At 32.8% G+C, this 16,387-nt stretch overlaps 3 protein-coding genes across 3 annotated transcripts; all 3 read left to right on the forward strand.

Annotated features, from left to right (window-relative positions):
• Positions 1–2,440: 2,440 nt before the first annotated feature.
• Positions 2,441–3,397, forward strand: LOC137838912 (uncharacterized). The gene has a single exon (XM_068648121.1). It carries the CDS (start codon positions 2,441–2,443, stop codon positions 3,395–3,397), a length of 957 nt encoding a protein of 318 aa, XP_068504222.1.
• An 8,272-nt stretch (positions 3,398–11,669) lies between these two features.
• Positions 11,670–15,551, forward strand: LOC137838089 (pre-mRNA-splicing factor ATP-dependent RNA helicase DEAH7-like). Its single transcript, XM_068647317.1, has 8 exons — positions 11,670–11,868; positions 11,965–12,194; positions 12,287–12,463; positions 12,841–12,912; positions 13,026–13,202; positions 13,350–13,411; positions 13,507–13,659; positions 13,739–15,551. Exons 1-8 carry the CDS (start codon positions 11,685–11,687, stop codon positions 13,929–13,931), a joined length of 1,248 nt encoding a protein of 415 aa, XP_068503418.1. The 5' UTR covers positions 11,670–11,684; the 3' UTR covers positions 13,932–15,551.
• On the forward strand, positions 13,935–15,551 carry LOC137838088 (pre-mRNA-splicing factor ATP-dependent RNA helicase DEAH7-like). Its single transcript, XM_068647316.1, has one exon. It carries the CDS (start codon positions 13,935–13,937, stop codon positions 15,336–15,338), a length of 1,404 nt encoding a protein of 467 aa, XP_068503417.1. The 3' UTR covers positions 15,339–15,551.
• Positions 15,552–16,387: the final 836 nt, after the last annotated feature.

Raw genomic sequence — 16,387 nt, forward strand, 5'->3', positions numbered from 1 at the left:
TTTATCTTCAGAATAATGTCATAATATATTTAAATAATAACAATTATATTTTCTATTTTCATGCATCAGTTTATGAGTTTATAAGAAATAAAAATGATTTGAATAAAAAATCTTTATCAATCAACATTTTATTAAAGATAAGTACATTTTTTACTACTATTAGAAAAGTTCAAATTATTTATAATTTATGTATTACATTTTTAAATTGTGTCATCTAAGTTTGGAGGTGGTCTCCAAGATAATGTCGTTGCGGGGCTCACCCTCTATTTATATAGTTATTTTTTACTTATCTCCTCTCATTTATCTTTTTCATCAGAATAATATTACAGATTTAAATAATAATAATTATATATTTTATTTTCAGAATAATTTAAATAATACCAATCATATTTTTTATTTCTAGAATAATATCACAATAAATCTAAATAATATCAATCATATATTTTATCTTTAGAATAATGTCACAACATATTTAAATAATAACAACCATTAATTTATGACTTTATAAGAAATAAAAATCATTTAAATAAAAAAAGATATCAATTATATTTCATTAGTTTTTTCCTATCTCCATATAACTAAAAGAGAATGATTTTTTTATTACTATTAGAAAAGTTTAATTATTTATAATTTAATAGTACATTTTCAAATTGTGCCATCTAAAATTATATTCTCAATTATATAATTTGAAATATATTTATAAATGGTATACTTTATAAACATATTTATTAAATAATTTCAAATACATCTTTAAATCTTAAAATATATTTCAAATTATGTAATATTAAATAATTTTTTGAATTGTCTAATTTAAAATATTTTTTATATATTTTGAATTTTATAATTCAAAGTAATATTACAACACACACAAAATAAATACATATTAATGGGCCTAACAATAATAATTAAACTTTAAAAAAAAATATTTTAGATTTTATAATTCAAAATAATATCACAAATACGTAAAAATAAATACATATTGATGGACCTAACAATAATAATTAAACTAAAAAAAATTGATTTGAAAAAGCCGCACACATGAAATCAAGACAAAATCGCACCAAACTTAAATGTAATTATAATTGTAAAATGCCTGAAAAAAATTAAATGGTAAAATTTGTGACACATGATAATCTAGAGAAGAAATGTACAACTAATCTAATTAATTTACTTCACATTTAATTTTTGTTTAATTTTTATAAAATTAATGTGATATACACATCAAACTCAAATTTTAGTTGTTGAGAGATGGAAATATATAAAAAGAGAAAAACAAAAAAATCTTAAAATTTGTAAATTTAATGATTATGTTTTAAATTTTAAAGTTATTATTTATTAAAAATAAATTATCCTATTAAAAAATTATAAAAAATTGAGTCTTTTTCTTTTCCTTTAACTAAAAAATCATAAATTATCGATTTGATAATAAACCAATCATAATATAGAGTTATCATATACAAAGTTAAATTTCCCTAAACAATTATAATTATTATATGATAAATTTATTTATCATAATAAACCAATCAATATTATAAATTAAGACATAAATTTTAAATATATTTAAATATTAAGTTGACTAAGCAGTGCAGTCATAAATTTTTTTTATATTTTTTAATATGTATTTGTATTTATTAGAATGAATTATAAATTTATAATAACAATATAAATATAAAAGTAATATATTTTATATTTAATTTTTAACTTTAAAGATAACTGTATATGTAAATAATAAAAATAATGTGTTTTTGCTAGTTATAAATAGAGTGACTTATAGTCAAATGAAGTAGCAGAAGACGAATGTGCTATTTTCTTGAATCTTTAACCTCTCATTCTATTACAATTAGACCTGTTAACAATATTTATAATGCAATGCATTAGTTGTAAAAGAATTGTGTAATATGTTTAACTTGTATATGGACAAGTAAATTATAAAATTTTTAACTATTGAATATCGAACTCTGATAAATTCAAAAAAGAATTAATTATTACCGGACAAAATAATTATTAGACTTAATTACAGGAATATAATCACTATTAATGAGTCTATAATTAGACTTAATTATAGGAATATAATCAGGGTCTATAATTAGTCTTAATTATAGGAATATAATTACTATTAATGGGTCTATAATTAGTCTTAATTACATATGTTATGTTAGAAAAAGAATCTGTACGGATCTGTACGGTTCTAATGCTATGGTTATATATATGTATAATTGCTATAGATGAAAGACAGATTGAATAAAACAGAAAATATTCTTTGATGGTATCAGAGCACAAAACTCTGATACCCGACAAACACAAAGCAAAGCACGAAGGAGGAGGTGCTAAGAAGACCTGGAGGTGCTAAGAAGACCTACTCGCCATATGATCTCAACGCGAGTGACAATCCCGGAAACATAATCACGCAAGTCCAATTGCGCGGAGAAAATTACGACGAATGGGCAAGAGCAGTAAAATCTCGCTTCGTGCCCGAAGAAAATGGGGCTTCATTGATGGAACACATATCCAACCAGAGGATGAGGCACCCGACCTTGAAGATTGGTGGACCGTGCAGTCCATGATTGTCTCTTGGATTCTAAACACCATTGAACCAAGCTTACGATCCACAGTAGCATATGCTGAGACTGCACATAACTCGTGGGAAGACATTAAAGAAAGATTCTCGGTCGTGAATGGACCTAGAATTCAACAACTAAGGTCGGACTTGTCAAGATGCAAGCAGGAGGGAATGGTGGTGGCAACTTACTTTGGAAAATTGAAGGTCCTTCGGGATGAGCTTGCTAACAGTGACAAAATTCCATCTTGTACGTGTGGTGGATGCAAGTGTGGGATTGGTGCTCAGTTGGAAAAACAAAGGGAGGAGAAGGTTCATCAACTCCTTATGGGGTTGGATGACGCAAGCTACGGGACAGTAAGATCAAACATTCTGGCCTCAGACCCATTGCCGTCTCTGAACCGAGTATATGCTATGTTGGTACAAGAAGAAAGAGTGAGAATGATGGCCAAATCAACGGAAGAAAGGGGGTTGGTTGTGGGTCTCGCGATGCAGGCCAACTACAAAGAAAAAGGGCGTGGAGATATGGTAGAAAAATTAATGACGTGCAGTCATTGCGGTAAAAATGGTCACGACATGAAGGGATGCTTCCAATTGATCGGATATCCCGGATATCCCGAATGGTGGGGTGACAGACCAAAAAGTGAAGGCAAATGGAACGGCAGGGAACGCCAAGGGATGCGAAACAAAGGTAACCCGACACGTGCAAATGTGGCACGCGCTAGTGGAAGCAACAATCAAGCCAACAATGACGACAAGAAACTTGAGATGGCAGGTCTGACCAATGAACAATGGAAGGTACTGGTTCATATGATCAGCAAACAAAAATCAAATGAATAAGAGAAAATGACTGGTAAGAGCATTTGGGATTTGTGGATTATTGACAGTGGGGCATCAAACCATATGACCGGGTCACTGGAAAATTTGAGTGAAAAGGAAACTATACAAGGGTGCCCCGTAGGGTTACCCGATGGTGAACGTGTTTTAGCTTGCGAACAGGGAACAGTGACTCTTGAAGAAGGACTTGAATTGAAAAATGTCCTTTATGTTCCCAAATTAAAATGCAATTTACTTTCAGTACCTCAATTGACGGATGAAGAAAATTGTGTTGTAACATTCACTGATAAATTGTGTATTATACAGGACTGCACTTCGAGGACGCTGATTGGAGCAGGTGAACGGAAAGATGGGCTTTATTGGTATCGTGGGGTACGGAAGACTCAAGCATGTCAAGTCAAGATGGAAAATCAACTAGCACTTTGGCACCAAAGATTAGGACATCCGTCATTTAAGATTGTGCAAATGCTTCCTGATATAAGTGGGAAATGTACTCATGATGAGTTGAATAAAGTTTGTGAAGTTTGTGAAGAATCGAAACAAACGAGAGATAAGTTTTTCTTAAGTGCGCATCAAGCTTTGAATATTTTTGATTTAATTCATTGTGACTTATGGGGTCCTTATAAAACTCCTTCATCCTGTGGTGCTTCATATTTTTTGACAATTGTGGATGATTGTTCACGGGCAGTTTGGATCTATTTGTTAAAAGAAAAAACAGAGGTATCAGTGACTTTGAAAAAAAAATTCACACTCGTTGAGAGGCAATACAACAAATGTGTTAAAATGGTTCGCTCTGACAATGGAACCGAATTCACGTGTCTAAAACAATATTTCATTCAACAAGGTATCCTTCACCAAACTTCCTGTGTCGGGACCCCGCAACAAAATGGACGCGTCGAACGCAAGCATCGGCATATTCTGAATGTTGCTTGGTCATTACGGTTTCAAGGCAATCTTCCCATTAAATTTTGGGGGGAATTCGTTTTGACTGCAGGCTACTTAATCAATCTCACACCATCCTCCATTCTAAAAGGAAAAACCCCTTATGAAGTGATCCATGGATGTGTACCCAGTTACGCGCACTTACGAGTATTTGGTTCATTATGTTATGCTCATAATCAAAATAGACAGCGGGATAAATTTGATAGTCGTAGCCGAAAATGTGTGTTTGTCGGGTATCCATATGGCCAAAAAGGATGGAAATTATTTGATTTGGAAACAGAAACTTTCTTTGTCTCTCGTGATGTACATTTTTTCGAAAATAAATTTCCATATTTTGAAGCCAAAAAGATGGACACTGCACCACCATTGCAAAACCCAATTATTGCCAACTCTTTAGAAACTGGAACGGACCCACATTTTCTTAATGAAGTTGCCTCCTCAAACCTAGATGAATGCATCGTCAACCAACCCATTGCATCTCCCATCCCAGCCAAGGAGGATGCTACCCTCACAGATGACTTCGACCACACTATCAACGACTCCGATCCGTGTATAGAAGCCTCGACGCTACCCGCGGATCCACCGCCGCGTCCGACGGAGACGGCGCCGTCGGTTTCTTCACTACCGCTGACGGCCGCGGTTCCCCTTGGGCGAGGGCATCGCGCGAAGCTGCCTTCCGTACGATTACGCGATTTTTTCGCAGCCACCACGATACCGTCAAGCCCCTCTGTTCCGTCACCTCCTTCAACAGAATCCTCAGGTGTTTCGTATCCTATACATGATTTTGTGAATTGTGATTCCTTTTCTAAACATCATAAAAGTTTTCTTGCCTCTTTACACACCGAGCAGGAACCCCCTGTTCTTTTCTCAAGCGGTCCGAGAACCCCGGTGGCGTGATGCTATGGCACAGGAGATTCATGCTCTCGAACTCAATGACACCTGGAAACTCACCGCTCTCCCTCCTGGAAAGAAGGCACTTGGGTGTAAATGGATCTACAAAATCAAATACAACTCGGATGGAACAATTGAAAGATTCAAGGCTCGATTGGTAATTCTTGGCAATCATCAAGTGGAGGGTTTGGATTACAACGAGACGTTTTCTCCTGTCGTAAAGACGGTAACCATTCGCACAACTCTAGCAGTAGCAGCCGCAAAAGATTGGGAGCTTCATCAGATGGACGTTCACAATGCGTTTCTCCATGGTGATCTTGATGATGAGGTTTATATGAAACTCCCTCCTGGCTTCCAAGAATCTCAACCAGGGGCAGTGTGCAAGCTTCAAAAGTCTCTATATGGCCTCCGACAGACCCCCAGGTGTTGGTTTGCTAAACTATCTTCTTCTCTCACTCGTTACGGCTTCCAACAATCCCCGAAGGATCATTCCCTGTTTACTCTCAATAATAATGACATACAGTTGGTTGTGCTAGTCTACGTTGATGATCTTGTGATTGCAGGGAATAATGGTACTGCCATCCAATGTTTTAAAGGCTACTTAAATCAATGCTTTCATATGAAAGATTTAGGCCGCCTCAAGTACTTCCTGGGGGTTGAAGTTGCTCGCTCCCCCAACGAAATCTTCCTTTGTCAGAGGAAATTTGCCTTAGATATCATTACTGAAGTCGGATTGTTGGGTGCGAAGCCCGCCACTACACCATGTGAAGAAAATCACAAATTGAGCTCCGCTACTGGTTCTTTTCTTTCTGACCCGGCTACTTATCGTAGACTTGTTGGGAGGTTAATTTATCTGTGTTTCACTCGACCTGACCTTGCCTACAGTGTCCAAGCTTTATCTCAATTTATGCAAAATCCACGCTCCGAGCATTGGCAAGCTGCTCTTCGTGTTGTTCGATATTTAAAGGGGCATCCTGGACAAGGAATACTCCTACCTCGAGAGAACAACTTACAACTCTTTGGGTGGTGTGATTCTGATTGGGCAAGTTGTCCACTGACACGGAAATCTCTCACCGGATGGTTTATTCAACTCGGCACTTCCCCAATCTCTTGGAAAACCCAGAAACAACAAACGGTTTCTGCCTCCTCTGCTGAGGCTGAATATCGATCAATGGCTAAGACCACCCGAGAATTAAAGTGGATTAAAGACATTATCGCTTCTCTACATGTTCCTCATCCTGACCCAATTCGTCTTTATTGTGATAGTCAAGCAGCACTTCACATTGTTAAAAACCCGGTCTTCCACGAACGCACCAAACACATTGAAGTTGACTGCCACCTTGTTCGAGATGAAATCATTCACAAGCGCCTTCTTCCATCCTATGTGCCCACACATACACAACTAACTGACCTTTTCACCAAAGCTCTCGGTGCTAAAAAGTTTGGAGCCATCTTGGTCAAGTTGGGCATTCAAGACTTACATGCTCCAACTTGAGGAGATATTACCGGACAAAATCATTATTAGAGTTAATTACAGGAATATAATCACTATTAATGAGTCTATAATTAGACTTAATTATAGGAATATAATTACTATTAATGGGTCTATAAGATGTTATGTTAGAAAAAGGATTTGTACGGTTCTGTACTGTTATAATGTTATAGATGAAAGACAGATTGAATAAAACAGAAAATATTTTTTCATTAATTTTTATATTTTTCTAATATTTTTGTTCCAGAAATATAGTATGAAAAATGATAACTCTGAAATTTTCGGTTTATATCGGAATCATACTTAAAAATGAATTGAAAATAGAACATTTGCTTAGAACTAATATGAAAGGAGATTTCACGTGAGTTCGGGTCGAATCAAATCAACTTGAACTCGAACAGACTCGATTCGGTTTGGGTAAATTTGGCAAAACATGGAATTGGGTCGATTCAGCTTGATATTGGTCTGAGCTGACTTAACATGAACTTAGGTCGATTCAGGTTAACTTGTAATTAGGTTGACTCGGCTCGACCTAGACTTGTATCGTCTCGATTCGACTTGAAACTAGATCGACTCGACTTGACTTTCGCACAGACCGAATCAGCTCAACATGGACCGTAGTGAATCAGCTTAATTAGACTGAGGTTGAATAAGTTAGATATGTTATTCTTAATTATTTTGATTGAATTAGAGTTTTAAGTTTTATTCTTAATTATAATAATTTAAAAAGTAGTTTTGAAAATATATAATTTTTAAATACGAGTAGAGGTGAGTGGCAAAGAGGAAGATCTGACAGAAGCAGAAATATGCTCGAAATTGCAATCGGTTTGTTGGTGCTAGGACTGTTTATGCACCTGCGTCCTACACCTCCAGCTTCCCTTAGTTGGACACCTTCACCTTTTGAAAGGCCTACAACTTCTCCACCACTCCCTCATTACTCTTTCCTAACGTTATGGCCCTTTCTTCTCTCTCTACTTTGTCTCTATGCCCTGCTGGGTTAAGCTGATTAGACACCATGTTTAGTGGGTGAGTTTAATCATTGTGTCCTCTTTATTATTTTTATTTAAAAAGATCATTGTGTTTGTAATTTAGGGAAAGAAATAAAACCTAATAGTTGTCCGTGTGAATGTAGGTTGCAGTTGGCGCCGAACCACGTTAAATCCTGTGTTGTTTATTTTATGCAGTTGATCTGTAATTATGTGTTGCTTCCGATTGTGTTTTGGAGTTGCAGTAGCGTTCTAGAGCTAGGGTTTCGCAGAGGTGGAACATTGAGTTCCGTTGACAAATTACAAAAGTAGTACATGTAAATAGTTGAAGCGCAAGTGAACATTGTTCCATGACTTCAAGTGAAAGATTGTTGGGTATGAAGCTATGACTAATTGGGTTGGGCTGACTAGACACTATATTTAGTGAGTGAGTTTAATCATTGTCTTATTTATTATTTTAATAAGAGTGCTTGTAATTTTGTACGCACCAGAAAAGAAATAAAACCTAATAGTTGTCCGTGTGGATGTAGATTGCAGTTGACGACTGAAGCACGTTAAATCATGTGTTGTTTATTTGTTACAGTTAATTCATAATTATGTGTGTTGTTTATGTATGCGTTTTTTCCTATCATGCCCACAGTTGTTCCTTCAAAACTGAGAGGTCAATTATTAAAATTTTTGAAAATATCAAAGTTAAAGTAGTAAAATGTATAATTTAAAATATATTGTATTGGAAAGTCACCTCACATAAATCATATTATCATCATAATTTTAATTTAATAATTAAAGTTTAATGGATGAAAGGATAAAATATGTAAAATTTATAACTTTAATGGTAAAATTAGTAAAAATATAAAAGCATAATGATAAAATATATTTTAACTTTATATAGTGAAATGGTTAGGATACAAAGTTAGAGAAATAAAAAAGAAGAATAATAAACCATTGTTATAATTGAGTAAAAGAGATAAAAGAAATAAAGAAAGGGTAAAAAATAGCAATGACCATTTTAAATTTTACCATAACAAACTTCCCAGTTTCAAATTATTCTTTCTTCCATCTACCTTACATACAACCCCTCTTTCTTTAAAAAAAAAAACTCAGTAATTAATAGTAAACAAAACCAAATCTTATTATGTAGGTTATGTACTAGTTTTTTTTTTTTTTTTCTTAGGCTCCTAATCATGCTTGTATAAACGGATAATAAATATTATTAAATATATACTTAATTTAATATTGATTAATTTAGTGTTAAATGTGTTTTTTCGTCCATATAACACAAAATAAGTTTTTGTTATCTTTAGTTTAAATTTTAGATATTCGAAGTACTTGTAGTAAGAAAACTATTGAAATTACTATTTTATTAATGTTTTTGGACATAATAAACAAATTTATTTTCAACATGAACTATATTATAATAACATCCACATTAGCAATGAGTATGTAGGAAATGATTTAACATCGTAATCTACAATGAAAATTTATTTGTCACGTATAAAAAAAACTGACAATAACCAATCTCAATAGTTTTCTTATTACAAGTATTTAGGAGGTCTAAAGTTTGAACTAGAGATGAAAACAAATTTTGAGTAAAAGTACAATGATAAAACACATATTTAATCCATTAATCTATTTTTAGGGATGAATTAGATCCTCGTGTCGTTTAGCACTACATCATACTACCAATGCATGTTTATTTTTGTACACTATATAATGACAACGTTTAAACATTTATGACCGTATTGTAAATTGAAGTAGTGGAAGTTTGGAAGTAGTATTAAAGATGATGTCATTTCCTCTATTTATATAGTTTTTTTTTACTTATCTTCTCTCATCAATCATTTTCGTCAAAATATTACAAATTTAAATAATAACATTTATATATCTTATCTTTAGAATAATTTAAAAAATATCAATCATATCTTTTATCTCTAGAATAATTACAATAAATCCAAATAATATCAATCATATATTTTATCTTAATGTCACAACATATTTAAATAATGACAACAATCAATTCATGAGTTTATAAAAAAATATCTAAATAAAAAATTATCAATTATATTTTATTAATTTTTTCGTATCTCCATTTAATTAAAAGAGAAGTAATTTTTCTATTACTATTAGAAAAGTTTAAATTATTTATAATTTATATAGTACATTTTGAAATACATTTTAAAATTATGCCATCATCAAATTATATTGTCAATTATATAATTTGAAATATATTTATAAATGGTATACTTTATAAACATATTTACTAAATAATATTAAATACATCTTTAAATCTTAAAATATATTTTAAATTATGTAATATTAAATAAATTTTTGAATTGTCTATTTTTTTTTTATATTTTAGATTTTATAATTCAAAGTAATATTACAACACACACAAAAATACATATTAATGGACCAACAATAATAATTAAACTTAAAAAAATTTAATTGTATTTTAGATTTTATAATTTAAAATAATATCACAACACAGACAAAAATAATAATTAAACTTATTTTTTTTTTAAAAAAAGCTGCGCATGAAATCAAAATCAGAATTGCAACAAACTTAAATGGCAATTACAATTGTAAAATGCCTGAAAAAAAATTGAATGGTAAAATGTGTGACACATGAATAATCTAGAGAAGAAATGTACCACTAATCTAATTAATTTATTTCACATTTTTTTAATTTTTATAAAATTAATGTGATATAAACATCAAACTCAAATTTAGTAGTTGAGAGATGAAATATATATAAAAAAAACAAAATAGATCTTAAAATTTGTAAATTTAAGGATTATTTTTAAAATTATTATTTATTAAAAATAAATTATCATATTAAAAAATTATAACAAATGAGTCTTTTCTTTTTTTCAACTAAAAAATCATAAATTATCAATTTTATAAGTTACAACAAATGATTCTAATAGATGCTGATATATGAATAGACTATAGAGTTAAATTTCACTAAACAATTATAATTATTATATGATAAATTTTTTTATCATAATAAACCAATCAATATTATAAATTGAGACATAAATTTTAAATATATCTAATAATTATGATTAAGTTATTACCATATTTAAATATTAAGTTGACTATGTTTTAATCACAATATATGAATAGGTGCAGTCATAATTTTATTTTTATTTTTTAATATGTATTTATATTTATTAGAATGAACTTTAAATTTATACTAACAATATAAATATACAAGTAATATGTTTTCGCTAGTTATAAATAAAGTGACTTCTAGGCCAAATGAAATAGAAGAAGACGAATGTGTTCTTCTCTTGAACCTTTAACCTCTCATTCTACTACATAAACTCCAGTTACTGCCCATAAGAAGATCTGATAAAATGGAAAAGCTTGCATGAGATGAAGTTCTACATCTTATCATTTGTATATTGTAGTTTATAGGTGGTTGCGTGGAAAATTTCATTCATTGTGATTTTTTAATTTGGTTATGTTTCCTTTAATCTCATCTAGGTAAAGATTGAAATCTTTGAAAGTTATTCTTATGAGTAACATGATTTAGTTTGGATCAGTTATGTGGTTTGGTAAGCTAGATGGATATGTTTTATGTTGCAATCTACTATCTTAGGGGGCTTTTGGGTGAATGACATTTGGGTATACACTCTTGTTAAAGATAGTTATTCTAATCTATATAGAGAGAGGAATTTGATTGTTTTTAATATGTATCTTAAGTATATTGTACCCTATATTTTAAAAATTTATGTTTCACTATATCAGACTTGTAATGTTTCACTATATTAGACTTGTGCATCAATCGTCATCTGTGTTTTAGGGTCAGTGTTTGCAATGTGCTGTATGTATGTACTATACACATATTTTCTTATTGTTCTATATGGTGAAATATTTTTGATTTTGCTTATTTGAGAAGCATTTAATTTGTTGGTGCATGCTGTTTAGGGCAAGTTGTATGGGTTTTGTTATCTTATAAGTGTTTTTGTCAATAATGCAGGTCAGAAGAGATGGGACCAAGATGTCCCTTTCACAGAGCAAGAAGTTGTCCCAACTTACAGCTGATAATGCTCAGTGGGAGGATAGGCAACTGGTGAGATCTGGAGCTGTTAGAGGTACAGAGATTCAGACTGAATTTGATGTTGAGGAAGAGCATAAAGCTATTCTTCTCGTTCATGGTAAATATTCATCCGGCCAACTTTGATGTTTTAATTTATTTTTGCGTGGTATGACTCCATTTTTTTGACTAATTGCTCTTTCCCTGTTGGCCACAGATACAAAGCCTCCTTTCCTTGATGGCAGAGTTGTTTTTACTAAGCAAGCTGAGCCAATTATGCCATTGAAAGATCCAACATCTGACATGGCTATAATATCTCGCAAAGGGTCTACCCTGGTTAGAGAAATACATGAGAAGCAGAGTATGAACAAGTCTCGCCAACGCTTTTGGGAACTTGCAGGCTCAAAGCTTGGTGATATCTTGGGCGTTGAGAAAACAGCAGAGCAGGTATTCTTCTGGGAATCTGGAGTAATTGTGTCCTTTGCTTTCTCTTTTCATGTTTGAAGACCTCATCTTATTTAAAATTTTGTAAATGCTAGATTGATGCAGACACTGCTGAAGTGGGTGAAGAGGGTGAAATTGATTATAAGGAGGAAGCTAAGTTTTCACAGCATTTGAAGAAGGGAGAAGCTGTGAGTGACTTTGCTAAGTCAAAAACCATTGCAGAGCAAAGACAATATCTGCCTATTTTTTCAGTGAGAGAAGAGTTATTACAGGTTGGCCTTTTTTCTTGGTTATGCATGTATTGATAGGTTCGTTTTTGGTCAAAATTTTAGGAACCTACTACGTCCAATCTTTTGGATTATGTAATTAATGATCACAATCAATCACAGTCTAAATGTTCAGAATTAGGAGATGGATATCTTTGTCATTATAGTTTTATTCATCTTTATATCATGTGGAAGGGGACTAGGATTGAACATGTCAACTCAATATTTATCTTCATATGATTTTTTGTTATAGCATAACCAAGTCCCTTTTCCTTCTTTCCTCCTGTTACGGTTTTACATTTTGTAAGATTTTTGGATTTTTTGTTTCTCTCAGTCTTGTTTCATAAATGTTGTAATATTTTTTGTTGATATACAATGTGTAGGTGGTTCGTGAAAATCAGGTGGTGGTGGTGGTTGGAGAAACTGGTTCAGGAAAGACAACACAATTGACACAGGTATAATTTTCTTTTTATTTACTTTGCCAATATCTTGTATTTGTTAATTAATCTTTATCCATCAAGAACAAAATCCCAGATAGACCTCTTAAACATTTGATTTTTCTGAATAGTTTCTCCACGAGGATGGTTATACTATAGGCGGTATAGTGGGTTGCACCCAACCAAGACGTGTGGCAGCTATGAGTGTTGCCAAGAGAGTCAGTGAAGAGATGGATACAGACTTGGGTGATAAAGTTGGCTATGCTATACGTTTTGAAGATGTGACTGGGCCAAGTACCATAATAAAGGTGAACCCAACTTGTATTTGTTAGAAATAATTAGTGTGCTTCATGTTACAATGCAATAGTGTAGCTTAATGTAACTATGTTGATGATGGACACATTAATTATAAACTTGTGTGATATGCTCTAAACTTCTGCTTTTAACTTTTACAGTACATGACTGATGGTGTACTCCTACGTGAAACACTGAAAGATGCCGATCTAGACAAGTATCGGTATGAAAATATGAACAAAATTTGCTTCCTATGTTCACATCTTATTTTTTGTTTGCAATAAAAAACCATAACCATCTTGTTTGAAACTGTTTCAGGGTCATTGTCATGGATGAAGCCCACGAAAGATCATTGAACACTGATGTTCTTTTTGGAATATTGAAAAAAGTTGTAGCTAGACGTCGTGATTTCAAGCTAATCGTTACATCTGCAACTCTGGATGCACAGAAATTTTCAAATTTCTTTGGAAGGTAAATTTCACTTTGTTATCTTGCATTGTTTCTGTTATTGACTTTTGTTAGATTCAACCTAATTGTGGCATTCTTGCAGTGTACCAATTTTTCACATTCCTGGGCGAACATTTCCCGTGAATACATTATGGAGTAAAACTCCAGTTGAAGATTACGTTGAAGGTGCAGTGAAGCAGGCTATGACTATTCACATAACCAGTCCTCCTGGAGACATCCTCATCTTCATGACTGGCCAAGATGAGATTGAGGCAGCTTGCTATGCTCTTGCATAGAGAATGGAGCAGATGATGTCGTCTTCAAATAAAGTTGTTCCTAAACTCTTGATTCTTCCCATATACTCTCAGCTTCCTGCGGACTTACAAGCCAAGATATTTGAGAAAGCTGAAGATGGAGCTCGAAAATGCATTGTAGCTACTAATATTGCTGAGACATCACTAACTGTTGATGGTATCTTCTATGTCATAGACTCAGGCTATGGGAAAATGAAGGTGTATAACCCTAGGATGGGTATGGATGCTCTCCAGGTCTTCCCTGTTAGCCGTGCTGCTGCTAACCAGCGTGCTGGTCGAGCTGGTAGAACTGGCCCTGGTACATGCTATAGGTTGTACACTGAGAGTGCTTTCTTGAATGAAATGTTGCCAAGTCCTGTTCCAGAGATTCAGAGGACTAACCTTGGTAACGTGGTCTTGTTGCTGAAATCTCTGAAAGTTGAAAATCTCCTCGATTTTGATTTCATGGATCCACCTCCTCAAGATAATATCCTCAATTCGCTGTACCAGTTGTGGGTGCTGGGTGCACTTAACAATGCGGGGGGATTAACTGATCTTGGGTGGAAAATGGTTGAATTCCCACTTGACCCTACACTTGCCAAGATGCTTTTGATGGGTGAACAGTTAGGGTGTCTTGAGGAGGTTTTGACAATTGTTTCCATGCTTTCAGTACCCTCTGTCTTCTTCAGACCCAAGGATCGGGCAGAGGAGAGTGACGCGGCTAGGGAGAGATTTTTTGTGCCAGAGTCCGATCACTTAACTCTCTACAATGTTTATCAGCAATGGAAACAACACGATTACCGAGGGGATTGGTGCAATGATCATTTCTTGCATGTCAAGGGTCTAAGAAAGGCGAGAGAAGTGAGATCCCAGTTGCTAGACATTCTCAAGACTTTAAAGATCCCCATAACCTCATGTTGGCCTGATACAGACATTGTAAGAACTGCAATTTGTTCTGCATATTTTCACAATGCAGCAAGGTTAAAGGGTGTGGGAGAGTATGTTAACTGCAGGAATGGGATGCCGTGTCATCTTCATCCCAGTAGTGCTCTCTATGGTATGGGTTGCACTCCTGAGTATGTGGTTTATCACGAGTTAATCTTGACTACGAAGGAGTACATGCAGTGTGCAACGGCAGTGGAGCCCCAGTGGCTGGCTGAATTGGGACCCATGTTTTTCTCTGTTAAGGATTCTGACAAATCGTTGCTGGAGCATAAGAAGAGACAGAAACAAGAGAAAACAGCCATGGAGGAGGAGATGGAGAATTTGAAGAAGGTACAAACAGAGGTTGAGAGAGAAAGGAAACAGAAGGAGAAGCAAAAGACGGCTAAGCATCAGCAACAAATCTCCATGCCAGGTTTAAAAAAGGGTTCTTCAACATTCTTGAGACCAAAGAAGTTTGGTTTGTAAATTATACTGATAATACTGAAATGCAAAATGCAGAAAGTGTCCATAGCAAACAACTCATTATGTACAGATGTATTGAAAACCTCATCTTCCCCCTTTCATTGTAGTTTATTCATTGTAATTAATTTGTACTTTATGGGGAAAAAGTACAATTCTCTTTGTATTAAAATGAAGAATATATATCAGTTAATACTATTTGTGTTACCTTTGTTTTTGTCATTAGCTCTTATATAATTTAAAAATAAATATATATAATAATAGATAGGTTTAGAATTAAACAATGTACAAATATTAAAATAATAATATTAAAAGTTGGATAATAGTTATATAAAAAATGTGAGTTGTTTTGGGAATTTTTTACTGCAGTGTTTAACAGTGCTTGCATGCAAAGTAGTGTTTGTCAATTTTTTAGTATAATCGCCATGGAAAAGTTTTACCAATGCACTACTGTTTATGATTTTACACAACCTATATAATTTGACAAAACTAAAAAAATAAAATACCGAGTTATAATAATGATTTATATAATTAATGAATGTTTTATATTAGCTATTTGGACCGCATATACATACAGATCAAATTCAATAAATAAAATTTAACACTCTTTTTTTGTTGTATAAAATTTAAGTATTAAAATGAAGAGAGTAACAATAGAGACAATTTTAACAATTTAGTTCACGTAAATTTTGTTTGGTATGTAAAAAAATGGTAAGAGACCCATTTTAGGTACTTTCTTAACTATATAAATATTTAAAATTTGGATTAAAAAAAATATTTTCGCATTATATAAATAAACAAAAAACATTTAAATTTAGATTAATCAAATATATATTTAATAGTCTTTATTATCTTTAATCATTGAATATTACAAATTAAAACATGATAATCAGGATGTAGCCTACACAAGAAGAGTTGGGTTTTGTTTATTATTAATTGCAATTTAAGTTTTTTGGGATTCTGCTTTGATTTCATGGGCAACTCTTTCAAGTTTTTAAGGACTTTTAAAAGAAATAAAAAATATTATATTAGAAAGTTTCTACAATATTTTTTTT

The sequence above is a fragment of the Phaseolus vulgaris genome, chromosome 4 (genome assembly GCF_000499845.2).
Source record: "Phaseolus vulgaris cultivar G19833 chromosome 4, P. vulgaris v2.0, whole genome shotgun sequence".
In the NCBI taxonomy this organism is placed as follows: domain Eukaryota; kingdom Viridiplantae; phylum Streptophyta; class Magnoliopsida; order Fabales; family Fabaceae; genus Phaseolus; species Phaseolus vulgaris.

What these genes read in the sequence shown, in the direction of transcription:
- LOC137838912 (XM_068648121.1), top strand. Translation starts at nt 2,441, where the DNA reads ATGGGCAAGAGCAGTAAAATCTCGCTTCGTGCCCGAAGAAAATGGGGC.
- LOC137838089 (XM_068647317.1), top strand. Translation starts at nt 11,685, where the DNA reads ATGCAGGTCAGAAGAGATGGGACCAAGATGTCCCTTTCACAGAGCAAG. An exon ending in TGAGAGAAGAGTTATTACAG is followed by an intron (nt 12,464 to 12,840) that starts GTTGGCCTTTTT and finishes TACAATGTGTAG; the next exon opens with GTGGTTCGTGAAAATCAGGT. An exon ending in AGACAACACAATTGACACAG is followed by an intron (nt 12,913 to 13,025) that starts GTATAATTTTCT and finishes TTTTCTGAATAG; the next exon opens with TTTCTCCACGAGGATGGTTA.
- LOC137838088 (XM_068647316.1), top strand. Translation starts at nt 13,935, where the DNA reads ATGGAGCAGATGATGTCGTCTTCAAATAAAGTTGTTCCTAAACTCTTG.